This window comes from Styela clava, chromosome 2, assembly GCF_964204865.1.
Source record: "Styela clava chromosome 2, kaStyClav1.hap1.2, whole genome shotgun sequence".
NCBI classification, from domain to species: domain Eukaryota; kingdom Metazoa; phylum Chordata; class Ascidiacea; order Stolidobranchia; family Styelidae; genus Styela; species Styela clava.
The window spans coordinates 12,905,579-12,924,529 of record NC_135251.1 but is presented as its reverse complement, the minus strand read 5'-3'; the positions used below and the strand labels follow the sequence as shown (position 1 = coordinate 12,924,529).

Below are 18,951 nucleotides of genomic sequence, written 5' to 3'. Positions count from 1 at the left end.
TTGCATTTTGCTAATTTGTGGAAGGATCTAACATAGAATCACTTTAAAAAATCTATAGTTCCAAAGACAAACTCTCTCTAAATATAAGTGGTAATTTCTTTAAATATATATGTAGGATAACAGGTTCGCGCAGGTACTGCAGCTACCGTATGTATTTCAAAGTCGTTAGCGCGACGGTGTGGAGTGGGAGGATAGCACATTTTCGAAATATTAAATGTGGTTAAAATAGCCGAATTTTTTCTTTCCATGACTTCGATATGTGGGCCTTGAACATCGGAAACTATATTTCCGAGAATTCTCTCTATGTCACAAGTATTCCCTTGGACATGTGTCAGTGGACGTCGATAAAGTCTATTTTTTCTCATCCGGAAGTGTAAAGAAACCCGTTGTTATGCGATCATCCGAGACGAGAAGCTACAACCTAAGGATTGAATACGCAAATCCAATTTCACCTGAAATAAAAGGAAGTGAATACTAAGAATAAGAAGGGGTGTCATAATATAGGTTTATGTAAAATATATGAAACGGATACATTTTGTTTTAGAAGTGCCGCGACAGATTGAAAACTCTTATTTTGGACAAAATTTTCGATCGCTAACTATATCGTAGTCTACTGATCCGTTATTATTGAATCGCCGCCGTGTTGCAAACGACTTCTTTCCATATTGTGAGGATGATATAAAACTAATCAATGTAATAATGTAAAATTTTGCTCATTGCGATATCTGTTGTTTTGATTCATGTAATCGGTCAAAAATAAATTGATTTATTGAAGATTTTCGTCAACACGACGCTATCACACTGCACCTGTCCGTGTCACGATTTTGACGCACCGGATTCCCTCCACTTTGAAATTATATTGATCTGCAGTAATAAAAGATCACCAGCCCAACGGGACCACAGTTCAGTATTGTTTAGAGTGGGAACACCGCGCATACTAGTATATTTTTATACAAGATTGGTTGTGAGTCTTGCATAAACGCAATTAAACGCACCCTCGACTCGATAGGAAATTCTGCTAATTGCATCTTGACGGATTTACTAAAACTTGGTACCCACAAATTGATTTCAAAACGGGGTGTTTGTCTTGTTACTGCTACAACAGTAAGCAGAACAACTTATTTCTATCTGGTCAAACTCGAAGTTGTATATTTGCAGTTATCGAGGTCAAGGGATTTGGGCGGATAAACCTACAGTCTGGATAGGAGTTCACATGCGAGTGAAATTTCTGGCAAAAGCAGCACTCTGCGGTTTTCGCAGAGTCCGGTGCCACATTGTAATAACAAAGTATCAGAGAGCCTTTACTATCGTCCAGGGCGGATACCAATCACTGCCTGCACATCGGTAGCTGGTAAACCATCACTTCCTTAGATTATCGCTAAAACAATGATGGGGAACTAAATTGTTTTCTCTCAATTACGGTGAATTCTGAAAAAAATGTCGCTTTCAATGGGATTCGAAAGAGATTTGAAAAAGGCTAATATAACCATCTGGTGACTTCAATCATCTTTGACAACTAAAACGGCGATGTGGTGCATTTTACTAAACGTTAGAAAAACGCTCGCCATCGAACCTCTGATTACGTGAGTTTGCAGGTTCGAATCCCGTGGGGATAATTATATGCGAGAGGATTGCTTGATTCCTCACCGACGTAGGGTGGTTCATGCAACCACTGGTGAGTTACGGCTTCTTCCACAATCAAGTCTATTCATCTGAAACAAATACCCAGGCTTGTCCATGGGAATGGGAAACGAATCCCATGGGATGGGATAGGACAGGCATAATTGCTATGGGATGGGAATGACGAAATATGTCCCACGGACAAGACAGTAAATACCTGATTAACTGATCCCACACCTGTCATGGACTGGAAATCGTACGATAGGCCAAGGTTTGCCAAATGATTGAGTCTTATCGGCTTCCCTCTCCCCCGGGATAAATATGTAAATCCTGTTCTTAAAATGATTTGAAACCATTGAAACGATTCCTTCGTTAACAACATTGCGGGTTCCCATCTCATGATAACATTCAAATACTACATTTACAGCACCCGCTTTTGAATATTACTTACATATTTATAACAACGAGATTGTCCTATACTTTGCAAGATGAAGGTTCTAATTGTTGGTTTTTTAAAAACTGGAACCAAAAGTACGTGCGAAGCTTTGAGAATTCTGGGCTACAATGTATCGGAACATGGAAGAAATTTTGAGGAGTTATATGAAGATTGGATGAAAGTTCTGAAAGGCGATGGACACTTTGAAGATTTACGTCATATGTTTAAAGGTTATGACGCAACAAGTGAAAGGTTTGCTATGGCTTTTTGGAAAGATTTTCTCAAAGCATTCCCAGATATTAAGGTCAGTAGTGGAAGGTTTTATTTATGTATACAATTTGCTTTTTACAGTATTTGAGATATATTCTTTATATTTCAGTTGATTCTCACCAAACGCGACGACAAACACAAATTTGCGAAGTCATTCATCAATCAATTTACCAAGTACAATGAATCCGCGTTTTCATTTCCACTTTCTGTTTTTTCATTGACGGCTAGACGATGGTTTGACATACAACGGGACGTTAGTGAGTTTTCAGTCAGTCATTGTCTATTATTACACACGTGGAAATTACACATTGTTTTTTGCCGTGTCGTATTTTTTGGGAATCGAGGCCGGCTAAGAAACTCGGCATTTTATTTCGACCAAATCCAGCCAATATCTTGCATGGGAACAAATTTGTAACGCCTATCATCGGCGGGATTTTCATTTCTCCTGTCGAAATCTGTGGTATATTTCACTCCGCTAACAAATATGTTTTCATACGCCCAGACTACATCTTTCTGTAATTACCCTGATCTCATTACTCGTTATACTACAGCAATTTAATTATCAAGAACGTCTCGGGGGCAAAAAATAGCTTGACTCAGTGGCTTTTTTATTTATAGTTGCAAAAGTCTGCAAACCACATTTCGATAGCAAGGGATTTGAAGTATGTAAAAAATTTCCCATTCTGGATCACGATCAGTATGCAAAATATTATGAAGATCACAATAATGATGTCATAAAGGTAACTGTCCTTCAATTGCAGAATATCTACTGTCCGTCACATTCTAATACTTATTTCTATTTTTATTGTTCTACATATACGTTCACTACGATCTCTCTTTAACAGAATGCACCCCGTGACCAATTGCTCGTTTTCAATGTGAAAGAAGGATGGGGTCCAGTCTGCCAATTCTTGGGGCACGAAATACCGGATGTTCCTTTCCCGTATGAGAATAAGAATGGTGCGATAACTGCACATCGCCTGAATCATGATTCGTATGTAAAAAAAATGTACACCGAAATGTATATTACTCTCGCATCATTAGCTTCAGTCATTACCTTTATTGCTGCGTATGTGTGGTCTTAATTTTCCATTTCTGCTTTCTATGTTTTTGTGTTGTTTCATATACAATTTGAAAATCTATCACCACGCATGATCAAGGAATGAAACAAATATACTGTTTAATGCCGTGAATATTTGTTTATTTATTGAGAGTTTTTATCAATATTGCGCTGACAGAAATCTGAACCGGAAGCAGTTGGCGAATGAAGTTTTGTGCCCATGCTACTGGCATCTTCTCTATAGTTAAACTGTAAAATTATCATTTTCTCGTAAGCTGTGTACGATTGATTTTTTATCCGGATAATGTCACGCAATAATACCAAACACATATTGCTCAAAACGAAACGAGGATTAAGTGCGACCGGAATGGTCTTGATGAAATGAAAAATGTATCACCATTAATTAAAATGAAATATCAAAATTATAAACACAATATTGGATTTCATAGCTCTCAGATAACAATATAAAAAATGATAGATTGTTGGCGAATTTTTTTATCATTATTGAACAAATCGTCGCTGTGCCGTACCTCTTTGTCCTGTGTATTGTACTAGAGTTTCATTTGTATATTTCATGTCTGTTGCCATACTATAACGCAGCAGTCCTAAACTGCAGTTATAGTTGTTGGATTGCATGTTGCACATCCGTGTCTTAGGCCAGTAATGTCTTGAACATGTATCCCGTTTCTATTATAACGTTTCATTATTATGCAGGTACTGTTACATTTTTGAGGCAAATAAGCATACATATATATATACATACTTTATAGTTGAAATTGATTGATTCGTTGACGGGATATGACTATTATTAGTATAGCGGGGTATGACTATTTCTTTACGACAGGCCTGCACAACTCAAATTACCACGAGGGCCGCAAGGATAAATCTGAAGGCCCAGCGGGCAGCAAACTTTGCCACATACATATTTCACAAGATGAACTTCAAATCAAAATAATATTGTGAAACAGTTAAATTTGATGAAACACTTTCAAAACTGGAAAGCTTAAAAATATGAAGAATCTTATTTTCTTGAGTATTTAGTGGTTCATCTACTTTGAAAACCCACCCTTCATTTTCAATATATTTTTTTTATTAGAATTAGGTATTGCGTGTTGCAGTATAAACTGACTGCAGGAAAATATTTTACTCAGATTCAGTTTTGTAAAATCGTCCCACATATTCGGTCATATCTAACATTTTTAGATATTCCCATTGCAGACTGGACAAACAATCCGTTTAGTAGCGATAGAAATTCCTCTGTTGTACTTTTTCGACTGTTAATTTACATTTTTTTACAAAATCTGCTCCAAATTTTTGAAGTTTTACAGTAAATAGCAATATCTTTTGTGCGAGAATTTCTGCAGCATTCATGAATGAAAAAATTGTTTTTCAAGTTCTAAATTTGAAAAAGAAACTTCAGTTTCATAAACTGCTAGTAAAAAATAGTGGGGTTATTAATAGGTTGCTAATATGCACTAATGGGTGTGAGATTGTATACCGATATTGTTTTGAGCGTGATTCAGTTTGAATACCGAGATATCTAAATCAGGGTTTCCCAAACTGGGGGGCGAGAGGTCGAGCGACGAATTTTAAGGGTCGCGAAGGGCACACCAATTTTACACCAAGTTCGATATTTATTGAAACTAGTGCAAAACATAAAACTCACGATTTCTAATATGATCGGAGTAGCGGCGCGCTTGCATAAATAACAATGTAACAAAAAAAGCAATAACAAAGATTTGTTTCCAAATCACCCGCGGGCCGCACAGAAGTATCTAGCGGGCCGCATGCGGCCCGCGGGCCGTATGTTGTGCAGGCCTGCTTTACGACAAACATTCTTCCCAGTACTTAAAATTGATTGATCCGTTGGCGAGATATGACTATTATTATTACAAGACTATTGTTGCCAAAACTTCAAATGAGGTTTGAACATGTGACTTTAAATGTGAGCAAAAAACTTTGTTTCAAATACACAGTCATAAAAACAGCAATATATAAGACTAATTGTAATATTTCGGTTTACTATATTATGTACATACTGTATTAATTTGCTTTCCTCGACCTTTCTGTGTAAATATCTCAGTGAGAAATATCCGATTTATTTGTGTTTTTGTGTTCACTATGTTAATTTGTGACTTCTTTGCATATAAAAAAATAAATGAGTTTGATCGTAAATATATACTACCACGGTAAAGGAACTGAAACCTATGGGCAGGGTACATTCACTTGGCTAACACAGACAGTCCATGAACTCGTAATAGAACTAAAACAAAGAAAATAGGAATAAAAGTATGGCCTAAGCGTAACCTGGTACACACATACTACAGAAGTACCAGATTAATCAGCAGTTCATTTCTTACCATACTGAAAACTAACTAATCCGGTTATGTATTCCTATCAGTAGTCCTGTAGTCTGGTGATAAGACTTCCATAAACCAGTTCAATAGGTTTTGCTATTGCCAATTGCCATATTAGATATTCAAAGCCTATTAAGGCAGGGATGTACAAACGGATTCGAATACATTCCAAGTTCTTTATATTCAATATAGGAATTTAGAATTTAAGAATAGAACATTTTTATTCAATAATAAGAAATTTTGGGCTGTCAGACTATCAGATCAAAACATACAATATCTCAACAGGTAACAAACAACACATAGAAAACAATGGCATTTATGTTTTGTCGTTTTAGATGTGGTCAACATGAATATGTAATTTTACACATAAACAGGTCTGCAATTTAGAATGTATCAAAAATTCCGTATTCAAGTATATTTCCTCCTAATCAATTTGGAATAGTGAAATATTTGAATTTGGTCATCCCTGTATTATTAGGCTTCATGCCTGGATTGAAGGAAAATAATATATTACTTTGCTCAAACTTCAGGTTGGGGAGGAGTTACAAGGTTGCGTGACATTGTCGGTTCCAGAAAAACTATGCATTCGCTTGCATCTTCAATGCAGATTGACTGTAAATTTTCCTTGCTCATTGGACTGGCTGACGCATTGATTTCAGGTGATTGGTTTAATCATCATTTATTTAATCCAAATCTTCACTCTGGACAAGAAGCAACTGATATGTTGGGAGTTACTATTTTTTAGATCGAGATCTTTTCTGCAAGGTATAGCTTACCAATTTATTGCAACCTGGGTAAGGTGACAGACATTGTGTGTTAGAACCTGAAATCTTTAACCTCACCCTCTATGGCGCTTTTTCCATCAGTGTGTTGGAGATGCTTAATATCCCTATACCACTCTCTAATAGAAAGTCATATTTGATACTGTGCCTCAGCTTATGTTTATCGCCAATCTTCCATTCTAAAAAAAATTCAAAGTGTTTGTAATCGTTTTATTAGAAGAGTTTTCCATAGAGGAAATCGAGAAAAAGTCAATGACCTATTCAAAGAGTATGGGCTACTACGAGTAGATGATTTAGCCAACTTCGAACTATGTACTATGATGTTCTCTTGCTACATTGGAGAACTCCCGTCCAGTCTGAACAGCTTGTTCCGAGCAAACCCAAATTCAAATAGCAGAAATAAAGATAATTTTTTTATTCCATTCGTCAGTAAAAGTATTTCACAAGAATCAATTGTAGTATGTGGGCCAAAAGGTTGGAATTCCCTACCTAATGACATCAAAAAGTTAAAATCAAACTCAAAATTTCGTTTCAAACTCAAACAATATATATTATCGTCATATTAGCAAATTTCCTTGCTTTGAACATATTACTGTCTTTGAGATTATTTTTAAGGTGAATTCAACACTGAAAAGGAGAACCGTACATGATTTTGATTGGACAACTATCAGGAACCGGTCGAAATCTTCAGTCGCCATCAAACAGATGGCAATTTCAATAACTCCACAGGATACTTCACCCGGATTTAACATGAAACAATGGACTGATTCAATAACTAGCACACCATTCTAATTTCATCACCATGCTCAAATAATCAGACAAAGAAATAAAATCTAAATTTAAATGTAGCAAACAATTGGGACAACGATCACTGTTAAAGTAGCATGCTGCTTTATTTAACTTCATTCCATTATTCTCGCCCAGCACCAAATTAAACAATCTCAATCCTTTCTTTATTCTAGGATATCATATTATTTAATTATGTTATTGTTTTTATTTTATTATCAGCACTAAATCGAACAATCCTACCCCTTTCTTAATCACAGGATACCATATTTTATTATTATTTTAACTAAATTTAGAAATTCCATGACATGGCAAAATGATACTCTTTATAATTTATTGTTCTCTATTTCAATATACCTTTATACCTTTGAATTGTCTGGCTGAAATGCGATCATGATAGGTTTTATGGAAATGCAACCTGAATATCCTTTTTTTGAATCCTGTTATTTTTTAGCGGTATTCAGAACTATAAAATACAAAGTACATTGAAAAAGCGTATAACTTGACAGAACTTATTACATTGCATTTCCCCAAGCCTGGAAGGAACGCATTTTTGCTAGATTAGCCACCTATTACTTAAGACGCTCACCCTTGAGTGGTACATAGGCCTACTATATATGCACATTCTCCTATAAACTTGACTATTTCTCCCATTTATAGTATGTGGTATCATTATTCGAGGGTGCTATATGTCCAAATTTTATTCTTATGTATATATATTATGTATTATATTTCATGTTGTATTGTCTCTATTTATTGATGTTGTCTTGTCTTACCAGCTCCATTGTATAAACAGTTGGGCATACTCCACCGTTACCCATGTTGCCTAATCCACCCTCCTCGCACAACTGTCTGTATGAAGGACCATGTTATACTTATTCGATTTATTGCATTTTATGCTTATCATAAGGGGTGTATGCCGCACGTTCATGTGTTTTAGACCAGTATGGTCTTGTGTATACATCTCTCTTCAATGTTGATATTTACTAACTCCTGTGTTTACGATACGAATAAACATACATACACATCTACACTAGATGTCTATGTTCTTGACGTAGGATTGTGGGGATAAACAAACTGCCAGCTGTAAGTGCGTTCGTCTCGAAGTTGGAATGGAGTTCGTCGTTTATCGCTGTATGGTGTGATTTTGGGAATCTCAACCTCCTGGTACAGTAGTACTGTAGTAGGCCTACACTTTCAGATTCAGACCGGTAGGATTTATATATTTATCCCGGGGGAGAGAAAAGACGAGACGGCTTGATCATATGGCAGTGCGGCGAACCACGGCCTCTCTGCGAAAAGTTTCCGACCCAGATAAACTTCTTCTTGCTTTGTAAAAGTTACCCGCAATTCTGCAATTGGAAAAACTCTTCTGACGGGTCTGGTGTTGCTGTTAGTCCCAAATCCTTGGCTAAAGAAGCAAGCGTGGAAAACTCTTCTGATTTCTTCTTTCAATACCGGTACATCAATGGGGTTTCATCAAATTGCAAAATTTCTTCCCGAAAATTGCTACCGGTATCTACTTCACTTCCTGATTTTTTAAGTCTTTTATTTTTTAAATCTCCTGCCATCGCTGGGAAGAAGTTTGAAAAAATGACTGGATAGGTGGTTGGCTATGATCAACCTTAGTCTTCATCGTGTTTTCCTGTTTTTTTTTTTCTTGAAGTTTATGTATTTAGGATATAGATGAACATCTCTTCAAGTGCATGATCGAGTTTGACGAAGCCTTGGTTGAGAAGTTGAGTTTCTTTTTGCAGTTGTTACAGCATGCCTCAGTGCTGCTCAAAGATTTAAACAACTCTGACAACGTGCAGCCTGCAGGAAGTGGTTCAACACAGGTTTCGGAAGAGTTTGTTTGATGTTCATCCATTTTCAAAACACTGAGATTTAGTCTAATTGAAAGTGTAATTGAGCCAAAATTTTAGCAAATTGCAGTTACAATTACACAAAAGGAAAATGCCTCCATTACATTACATTTACAATTACATGAAACACTGTAATTAATTACGTCAATTACAATTGATTCAACTCTGTCATAGACTAGTCAAGTTAGTTTTTTTCAACCAGTAAAATAATAAACCGATATAATGCAAAAAATATGTGATTAAGTCAAGAACATATCGAGTCTGCAAGTGAAAGTCTAGCGAAGTAAATGCCGTAACTCCTTAAATATTGCCAAACACTGAAACAAGAATGTGATGTGAAATTACCACTGATACTGCTTAAATAAAGGAATACCGCAAAATAATATAAATTTTTATAATTCAAAAAAATGTATGTCAGACGCGAAATGAAACGCTCGACAGACACATTCATTTAAAATCAAACTAAATATGATATGATTTACATATTTATCCCGGGGAGAGGAAAGACGATAAGACGGCTTATCCATATGGCGAACCATGGCCTCTCGTCCGGTTACCATTCCAAGTCGGGTATGGGATTAGTTATATTGTTTGTTTTCGGAAGCATGGACTTGGTGGTGGAGGAAGCCGTAACTGACCAGCGGTTACGTGAACCACCCAACGACGGCGAGGAGTCCAGCAATCCTCTCGCACATAACCATCCCTGCATGGGATTCGAACCTGCGAACCCACACAGAGTAATTAGAGGTGCGTTGGCGAGCGTATTCCTAACGCTTAGCCCGTTGACCCGCGCCGCCGTACTGTCCCAGTATGTCCTATGTCAAATCGGATGTATCGTTCTGTGCGAGACTGCCTTTTATTTGATTTCCATTTAGAAATACTTTAGTCGCATTAAATCATTTTAATTATTGATTTAATTATAAATAATTAGATACTTTAATTCTACAGATCAGGTTATATACTAGCTGCATTTTTTGTGTTTGGACAATGTCTTGGATTGCAGATTTGGCTGGAAAAGCAGAATCTCTGCTGAACAATATCGATCAAACAGCAGCTGGTGCCATCAATGCAAATGATACACTATCAGCATTGAAGCCATCTCCTTCCCCAAAACCAAGTAGAAGAAAACCTGAATCACCGATAAGTTACAGACACTCTATTGCTCAAATTGATTATACTGAGCAGTCACCTATCTCTGTACCAGGGGAGATAAAAGCAAGCAGAAAACCATCCTTTACAAAACTTGAATCTGTCAAAGAAAAAACAAAACCGAGTGTTAATAAGAAAGATACTGATGCTGCATTGTTTGATTTCTTAAATAGTAATGAAAAGTCTTCCCCTCGCTCCACAAGATCGAAAACGGCAAAAAGTGGAGTTCAAAAAAGTACTAGTTCCACTAGTTTGGCGTCTTCCACTGGACAAATTGAACAACCGAAACAACAAAGCAAAATAGATGTAACTTCTCAAAAAGCTGAGGAAGCTCAAATATTACAAGCTCCTCAATTAGCAGCTTTTCACATTTCACGTAGTTCTAGTATTGATTCTGTCAATTCAAAAGGTGCTGTGAATAAATCGACAAATGATAATGGTTCAAGTTCGTCAGAGCCAAATGAGGCATTTTCCGAAGCTGGTATGTTGGAATAGTTTTATATATTACTAAAATTCTGCATACCGTGTTTCAATCACGAAAAGTGCTATACTTTGTCTCGAATTGATTCATATCTGAAATGCCGGTACTCTTTCGAGAATAGGATTATAATGCTCTTTTCTAAGCTCGATATATTTGATATATGTTATTCCTTCGCTGTTCCATTGCTCAATTTAAAAGTCAGAAAATGAGATCGGTTTGTGAGGCAGACATCTATTCATATATGTGGTACCTATATCCTAAACTTGTACTAATATGGATATGGAATATTTTTAGTTGTTTACATTAGTGAATTAAGAAAAATCTCAATATATGTAGTAGAATTTGGCATATGGGTACTATTTATCTGTCTATATAAGTAATGCTTTGCATATCAGTCTGTCAGTGGCCCTGGTACAGAGTGAAAGACATAAAAAAAAGTCCTATGAAAAATCTATTGAATGAATTCTTAGTTAGCAATATTCAACCGCTTATATTTTCTTATTTCAAGATATGATTTCTTATCCCATTGACTCGACAGCTTCCGAGAGTGAATTTGAGTTAGTCAGCAATGCTGCTGCGAGTAGCAACCCAGCATCCGAGAGAGACTCGGGAGAAGACGCATCTACTGATACAGCGGACAAAAGTCTGATTACAAGTTTAAAAATGGAAAATCGAATGTTACAGAATGAAATCAAGGCTTTGCATCAAGAAATGAAATCATTGAGTGAAAGAAGTATTCGTTCTAAAACAGGTTTTGTTCTATTTTTTTTTAAATCAGAAATTTGCCACTTGTTGACAACCGGAGTTTCAAGTCATGAACATTTATGACAAATTTTTGATTTTGCAAATCAAGATGTTTTTAAAATATTCAAATTCCATATATAAAAAAGTTAAATTTTTATTCATATTTTTACATTTAATATTTCCCTCACCCTTTTCATCGCCGTCATGTATCATTCTTGATTTTTATCTGAACGCAGAGACTGAGAAGCGAGCCAGTGACTTACAGCGTAAATATGATGACATGATGGAAAAATATCATGTAAAAAATTCACAAATGGAAGCAATGAATATTGAAGTTAACGACCTGGACAATGAAAATAGAACATTGAAGCAAACGATAAAAAATCTCCAGAATGAGCGAGAGAGGTAAGATGCCCAGTTAGGCCCTTCCATTCAAATGCATTTGGCAATCAATCATATAAAAAAAAACGATAATTTAAGGGAAAAGGATAGTCATATGGAAGATATTGGTTTATTATTTTTCTTTGTAAACAATTGGGGCAGGATTAATTTAAAATTAATAACAAGTAAAAAATATTAGGCCTGTGAATATTTAAGACTGACAATATAGATTCTAAAAATATATTTTTATGTAAAAAGTGATTTTGAACTGCACTGTAAAAGTTTCTCCAATGGGTCATTTGTTCTGATATACCATTTCTTCACTTGAAGATAGTTTCACCTGCGAAAGGCCTATTATTTTATTTTTTATACATATCACCCAAAATTTCATTGTTAGTTTTAATTTCTAGTAACATATCAACATATTCACATGAAGAATGGGAATACTTTCTTGTTTTATTGTAAGCTTTTTATTGTAATAGTGGAATCCCGGTGTGAAAAGCGACTTTTATTCTTGCATTTTATATTTATTCAAAATTTGCAATCAATAGAATAATTGACGATCAGACTGCAGGATCTGGGATGCATGCTCAAGCTTTAGAGCAGTTGAGATCAAGATTAGAAGAAGCAGAATCAGCGTTGATTCGAGAGAGAGATTTTAATAGAACTTTGAAAGAAGATTCTCTCAGAGAAAGAGAAAAACAAGAATCGGAAAGCCGGAAACTTGCTGAAAATCTAAGAAAAAGTGAAAGAGAAAGGCAAGCGGAGAAAAGTAAGATTCAACCACAAACTCTCTCTGTAAATAAAATACACAAGTGCAAATAGATATCAAAATTTGAAATGTTTGGAGTTCAGGGCGCTCCAGTAGTATGTGTACCAATATGGATGTTACTAATTTTGTTCGCCTACTTTACATCAAGGAAACTAAAATAAGGAAAATTTCAAAATTTAGCATATGGAAACAATTTAGTCATGCATTTTTATAATTTAGTCAATAATAAAAACTTTGGTTCCAAATTTTTGAATTTTCCTATATTTTTCACTGGACGAGATAGCCAATAGCAATGTACTGTGTCTCACTCCCGAATACCTGTCCTGTGTGTTGTCATTTTTTTGTATCATTGCAAAGTTCAAAAATATTATTCCTATTTCCTGATAACTTACATATTTTTACTTATTACATGAATTATTACAGAACGTATGGATGATATGTCCAAAGAAATAAATCACTTGCAAACAAGTCTGGCATCGAACAAACATGAGTTATCTGATTATAAACAAAAAGCATCAAGAATATTACAGGTATGCTGGGTTTCTTTTTAATAACCCTTCATTTGACATTGGGACTTCCATTAGGGATCATTACTTAACATCTTTTATTTCTAGCGTCATACAACCAAAGCAGCATAATAATTGGGGCGCCCGAGGTATGCGAACCAAGATGGCGGACATCGGAATGTAATATGTGTACTAGGTTAGGGTTAGGCCCTAATTTTAGGTATAAATACTACGGGAGGCTCTTGGCTAGTCTTCGAACTGATAATAGGACTAAAATAAGGAAAATTGGAAAAAAATTATCGCCCAATCCTAACCTGTTACCTATGTTACGTTCCGATGTCCGCCATCTTGGTTCGCATACTTCGGGAGCACCTAATAATTTTACCTTAAATGATACAGGTTTCCGCATTTACTGTAATGTTGGCTTTATTCCCATAATATCCCTGAATACACATGAGCGAACCATATGTACAGAGTGTCCATAAAGTCCCTTTACAATTTTCATTTTATTATTAAGTCAATTCTCAATATATCTCAATAACCAGGTTTGTTGTATTTAAATCAGTAATTGTTTTAGTTTTTTTATTTCATTCAATACATCTGTGAGGGCCAAAACAATATATGGTATCGATAAATTACCTTTCACTGTGTGGTAATTTGGCTTGGTATAAGCTACCAGAATTTTTCAGGTATTCCGGAAAACCTAATAACTGAGAAATACTTTCCTCTGTTTCCAGTCCAAAGAACGATTGATAGCAAGTTTGAAAGGAGGCAGTGAAATAGATTTAAGTGCATCAACAACAACATCGATAGAATTAGAAGAGTTAAAACAAGAAAGGGATTCTCTAAAAGAAGATCTGATGACTGCTAGAGCGGAACTTGTACAAATGAGACATGAATTTCAGGTGCGAAATAATGAAAAATTCTACTGCAATGATACTTAGTAGGTATTGTGTGTCAGTCTAAGACATGGGAGTGCAAACATTTTTAGTTGGTTGGCCATATAACCAACTTCCAACATCTAGTCAGGCTACACAAAAAACTCAGTTTTTCCATGTGGGAAAGATAAAGTGGCCATTGCTTTGCCTTGCAGTCATGCAAAGCCATTGGCGAGGTATTTACGCAGTGACAAGAGCAAAAAAACATTATGTATTTTTACCTATGTGAGCGATTTTTAAACCTAAACTGTCAGATTAGGATTTTATGCTTGATTGGGAAAAATCTGAGTGTGGACAAGGACCACAATTATCGTTATAGTTATATTACCGGTAATTGAATTTATTATTTTTCTAGGACATGGAAGGCCAATACCAGCAAGAGAATTCAGTTTTGCAAGAAGAGGTCGAAGAACTTCGTAGAAATGTCGATGAAGAAATGAGAGCAAAACGAGAAGCTGAAGCAGATGTTGGAAGATATGAACAGGATTTGAGAAGATCAAAAGAAGAAGCAACGAGAGCACGAGCTGCTGCTAATGAACGACTACAAGATAAAGATGAGGAAATCAAAAAACTTAGAAGTCAGGTATTGCCATTTTATTGAATTGTTTCGTAACAATGATGTTTCACGAATTGAATTATTCAGCTTTTTAATATAGTGCACAGAATGCATTATTTGGAAGTATTTTGGACTTCACTTCTGAGAAACAAATTATTTATCGAACGCCTGACAAAATATTAGATTACATTTGTTTGTATCTGATAACTATTATTAAATATCCTGCTATTGATCAACTGAAGGACTTAATTAAAATGTACAAGCTAGAAATGCATAAAGATTGTTGGTCATTGGTATATTGATGGTTTTTGGAAAAAGTCTTTCTCAATAAAATCATATAACACCATTATGATGTGTGTGACAGATAAAAGAGTCAAAGATTTTCGATCAATACAAATCATAAAACATGGCCTCAGCATACTGTTCTTACTGCATAGTTTACAACAGGGATGTGAAACATTTTTTGTCAGTGGGCCATATAACCAACTGCAGACATCAAGCTGGGCAGTTTTCCACGTTCACAACGAAGTAAAAAATTTATCACAATGCAAGATTTAACGCAGTGACTAAAAAAGCATTATGTATTTATACCCAAGTGAGCCCTTCTTTAAACAAACTTTGTGATTAGAATTTTCTGTTTGGTGGAGAAAAATCTCAGTGTTGACAAGGACCACACTAAATGACTTACAAGGTCGAGTTGTGGCCCACGGGCCGCCTGTTGCTCACCCCAGGTTTGCATCATTAGAAAAGCACAGAATAAGATACTGTTTTTGTCACTTTTATTAGTATTAAAGTAATATGCCATCCATACTTTGCATTTTATGACAGAGAATATCTTATAAAGTCTTTCTGAAATAATTATGCAACGCTGATTGTATTCATTTTTAATCTGCAGTTAATGATGAAAAGTCGAAATGCACCTGATGAATCAGAGTTGGAATCCAGGTTGCGACAACTCACAGAAACATTGATTCAAAAACAAACTCTTGTAGAGACATTGGCAACGGAGAAAAGCTCAATGGTTCTACAATTGGAAAGAGCTGAGGTATTTGCGTCTATTTACTGAAACGGATGGCCTGGGCTAAATTTAACTACACTGGTTATTTTAGACACCCAAGACCTGATAAACCATAAATATGACTGTTTCAAAGACAGTCATCAAAGCAATGACTTTTTCAGGTTATATTCCTAAATACATATAACCCTAATATGCTCTGTTTTGTCTGTGTAAAATATCACAGATTTGATAGTACATCCAGAATAATGAATTCTTAATTTTCTCATACACTCCTTTGAGACAGGAATTTAATCAGAGCCTAATGAGCAATTTTGCAGGTACCCATCAGTTGAATGGAGGTATGAAGTTCAGTCTTCAGTGTTGAATTATCAATTATTGAAATGTCAGGCAATGTACCCCACTTGTCATCACAATGTACATATATATATTTATATATGGTGATCAGGGGCGTATTAGCTGTTACGATCTAAAAATTTTTAGAACACCCTCTTTTGATGAAAAACTGCAAATTATCCTTATCCCACTATTATGTTAGACTATCTCTACAATTTTTTCTTATATTATACCACAAACTATTTCAAATACAGGGACAAATCAAGAGACTTAGCCAAGAAAATAGTACACAAATACAAGCAGCATCAAACGATGGGGGTGAGAGTGCTGGTGTCCACAACAGACATACTGGCGGTTCTACAATGTTTAATTTTTCCAATGGAACTGATCATGGGGTTGTTGGTCATGTCAGAAAAGCGGCTTCAGCAGTTGATCGCTTCAGGTAACAAAGTTTGTTCTTTGTTTATGATTTAAAATGGCTGTATGTTGGAATTTTAGCCTTCGCTTATATCACAACTATAAAACTAGGGTTGGGAATTGGAAATTTTTTCTCGATTCAAGGAAAATGTTCAAAAAATTAGTTTTCAACAAAATTCAGAATTAATGTCACAGAAAAAAGACCATTTTGAATAAAATCACAATTTTATTAAATTTTGTGACAATTTGGGATTTATCATGCTTTTTCTACAAAGGAAATCTGTTCAGATATTAAAATAGAGCCAGCATAATTACACCAATTCGCTACACCTCCAAGCAAATGATTTTTGAGGTTAAAAAAAAACATATATTGAAAAAAATCATTACTTAGACATAATGTTTACTATAGGACTACCATTTCATATAACATTTCCTGTTTTTAATAATAATATTTTATTATTTTACTTTTAGTGTTCGACTCGGTGTGTTTTTAAGAAGATATCCGATTGCAAGGCTGTTTGTTATTGTTTATATGGTAAGTATTATGAATTTTTTGGGATTAAAACATGAAATTGGTGCTCATAGATACAAATACATCATTTGCCTAATAAAAAGTGCATGAAGCCGGAGGCATTTTCAAATTCTAAAAATAAGTCTTTTTGAATAGGTCTTTAAGTCTTTTTGAACAACAAGTCAAATCTTTTTGTTATGATTATAAAAAATACAGTTTTTTCAGTCGTTAGGGCTCAGTTTTAGGACTTGTGAGATGAGAAAACTGGTTTCAAATAGTATATTTTGATTCTGCTCACAATGCCATCATGATCAGTATAATTGCTTAGTGGATCAAGATATTTTTGAATAACAATTTTACAAAGGAGTAAAGTTATTTCAGCCAAAAACAAATTCATATTAAAATACATTTCTGTCAAACAATTGTCAGTAAAATCAGAGTCCTAAACTGGAAAAATAATTTTTCAAAATTATATTCGTTCTATTGCAGGGTTTATTACATTTATGGGTTATGATTGTACTTCTCACTTATTCACCTGAAATTCACGGACACGACTACCAAGGACATTTATCACAAGATGGCAAAGTTATCGAACATCACGCAGAACACGGTCTACCCAATGATGGATAAAATTCATTGTTTTTAATTTTTAAGAAGTTACCCTGTAGCATTTTATATTGACTCTTGCACTTTCTGGATAAATATAGTCAGTTTGGGTTACGGTGCTGACGTATTGGTATTTTTTTATGTATGTAAACAGAGAATACATGTTTTATCATAGATGTGATCACATGTAATGCTGCTTTACATTCCCAACTCGTATGCATCTGTGATGCATTTTATATGCATATGTATATGCTTAAATACCATATACTAAAGCTATTTATAGTTAGCCTTTTTGCTTGTATCTAACTTTATGAGTAATGATATGCCTGGCTATTTGCCGTGTAACTTTTGCATAAAGGCGTAACCATTATTGTAATTCTAACAAACTTTTTGTTCTGCCATGTTTATCCAGTCAGGTTATCAACAGTTGAACACACAAATTTCAAACCCTGTTTTTACATACTAGTACAGTAATGACACAATCTCTTTTACTATCATCATAAGTGGTGCCGTGGTCGAGTTTATTATTCGCTAATTTTCCTCTTCGCTGTATATTGTAATTTACGCCCATTCACCTATTACAGTAAAATAATATATTTGTGCAATAATAAAAGGTTTATTAATAAATGTTTTGTTTATTGGATTATCGTGGTCTGAGAACAGGTGGTGCAACCGGGAGAGAACTCTTGAGTTGTGAAGCTTGCATTCCTGTCGCAGTTCTCGGCGTGTTTGAAATGGGAGTGTTTTTTTATTGATCCGCCTGGTCGGTCATTTAGAGCCCACCCTGTCGAGTGACCGAACCTATTTGAGATAAGTTGAAACTTGACTTCATAACTTCGGTCCTACGTGGCTGATCATTACGAACCATTTTGTGAAAACTAACCTGTACTGCATAAATGAGCTCAATCCCTTATCATTGAAGATGAAAGTATTACAAGGTCCAGATATCGTTGTTAAAGTAAGGACATGAAGAAATCAATACTTTTATTGTGGATTTCTCAGCAATGTGAAAATATTTTCATTCTATGTTGTTGTGAGAACCAGTTAAGTTATTCCTGTTGCAGTGTGCTACACTTTGTAAACTTTCATTTCATCTTCATTATTAGAATAATTATTATCTGCGTTGTAATCACTGATTATTATCAATCTATACTCGGTGACTATCCAATTATGTTGCCTGTTCTTTGTGTTTAGGTTAAGATGAGCTTTTAGTGTCTCAAAGCCATATTTTTGGTTATTATAAATCTTTTGAGATGGTAGGATCGACACCGACAAGTCAAAATTTTTTTCTGGCAGTCCCATTCATGGTGTTATCAAAATCAGTTGATATATGGCTTGCTAGGTTCAGATAGACTCGAGAATG

General features: G+C 35.2%; 2 protein-coding genes across 3 annotated transcripts; both read left to right on the top strand.

The window, feature by feature from the left end:
• The first annotated feature begins 2,022 nt into the window (after positions 1-2,022).
• On the top strand, positions 2,023-3,428 carry LOC120336104 (uncharacterized). Its single transcript, XM_039403705.2, has 4 exons — positions 2,023-2,360; positions 2,436-2,583; positions 2,945-3,066; positions 3,172-3,428. The coding sequence occupies exons 1-4, from the start codon at positions 2,109-2,111 to the stop codon at positions 3,409-3,411; spliced, it is 762 nt and encodes a 253-aa protein (XP_039259639.2). The 5' UTR covers positions 2,023-2,108; the 3' UTR covers positions 3,412-3,428.
• Positions 3,429-8,997: 5,569 nt separating this feature from the next.
• LOC120336291 (golgin subfamily A member 5-like) lies at positions 8,998-18,215 on the top strand. 2 transcript variants are annotated; one of them, XM_078109720.1, is made up of 12 exons: positions 8,998-9,149; positions 10,125-10,806; positions 11,345-11,557; positions 11,787-11,955; positions 12,483-12,703; positions 13,127-13,233; positions 13,947-14,114; positions 14,503-14,730; positions 15,599-15,748; positions 16,309-16,496; positions 16,943-17,006; positions 17,472-18,215. In XM_078109720.1, exons 1-12 carry the CDS (start codon positions 9,018-9,020, stop codon positions 17,610-17,612), a joined length of 2,463 nt encoding a protein of 820 aa, XP_077965846.1. In that variant the 5' UTR covers positions 8,998-9,017; the 3' UTR covers positions 17,613-18,215. The 2 variants fall into 2 exon arrangements, with proteins under 2 accessions (XP_077965846.1, XP_077965845.1); XM_078109719.1 differs by having other exon boundaries at positions 11,315-11,557.
• Positions 18,216-18,951: the final 736 nt, after the last annotated feature.

What these genes read in the sequence shown, in the direction of transcription:
- LOC120336104 (XM_039403705.2), top strand. Translation starts at nt 2,109, where the DNA reads ATGAAGGTTCTAATTGTTGGTTTTTTAAAAACTGGAACCAAAAGTACG. An exon ending in TGACATACAACGGGACGTTA is followed by an intron (nt 2,584 to 2,944) that starts GTGAGTTTTCAG and finishes TTTTATTTATAG; the next exon opens with TTGCAAAAGTCTGCAAACCA. An exon ending in ACAATAATGATGTCATAAAG is followed by an intron (nt 3,067 to 3,171) that starts GTAACTGTCCTT and finishes TCTCTTTAACAG; the next exon opens with AATGCACCCCGTGACCAATT.
- LOC120336291 (XM_078109719.1), top strand. Translation starts at nt 9,018, where the DNA reads ATGATCGAGTTTGACGAAGCCTTGGTTGAGAAGTTGAGTTTCTTTTTG. An exon ending in AAGTATTCGTTCTAAAACAG is followed by an intron (nt 11,558 to 11,786) that starts GTTTTGTTCTAT and finishes ATCTGAACGCAG; the next exon opens with AGACTGAGAAGCGAGCCAGT. An exon ending in TACAATTGGAAAGAGCTGAG is followed by an intron (nt 15,749 to 16,308) that starts GTATTTGCGTCT and finishes TTTCAAATACAG; the next exon opens with GGACAAATCAAGAGACTTAG.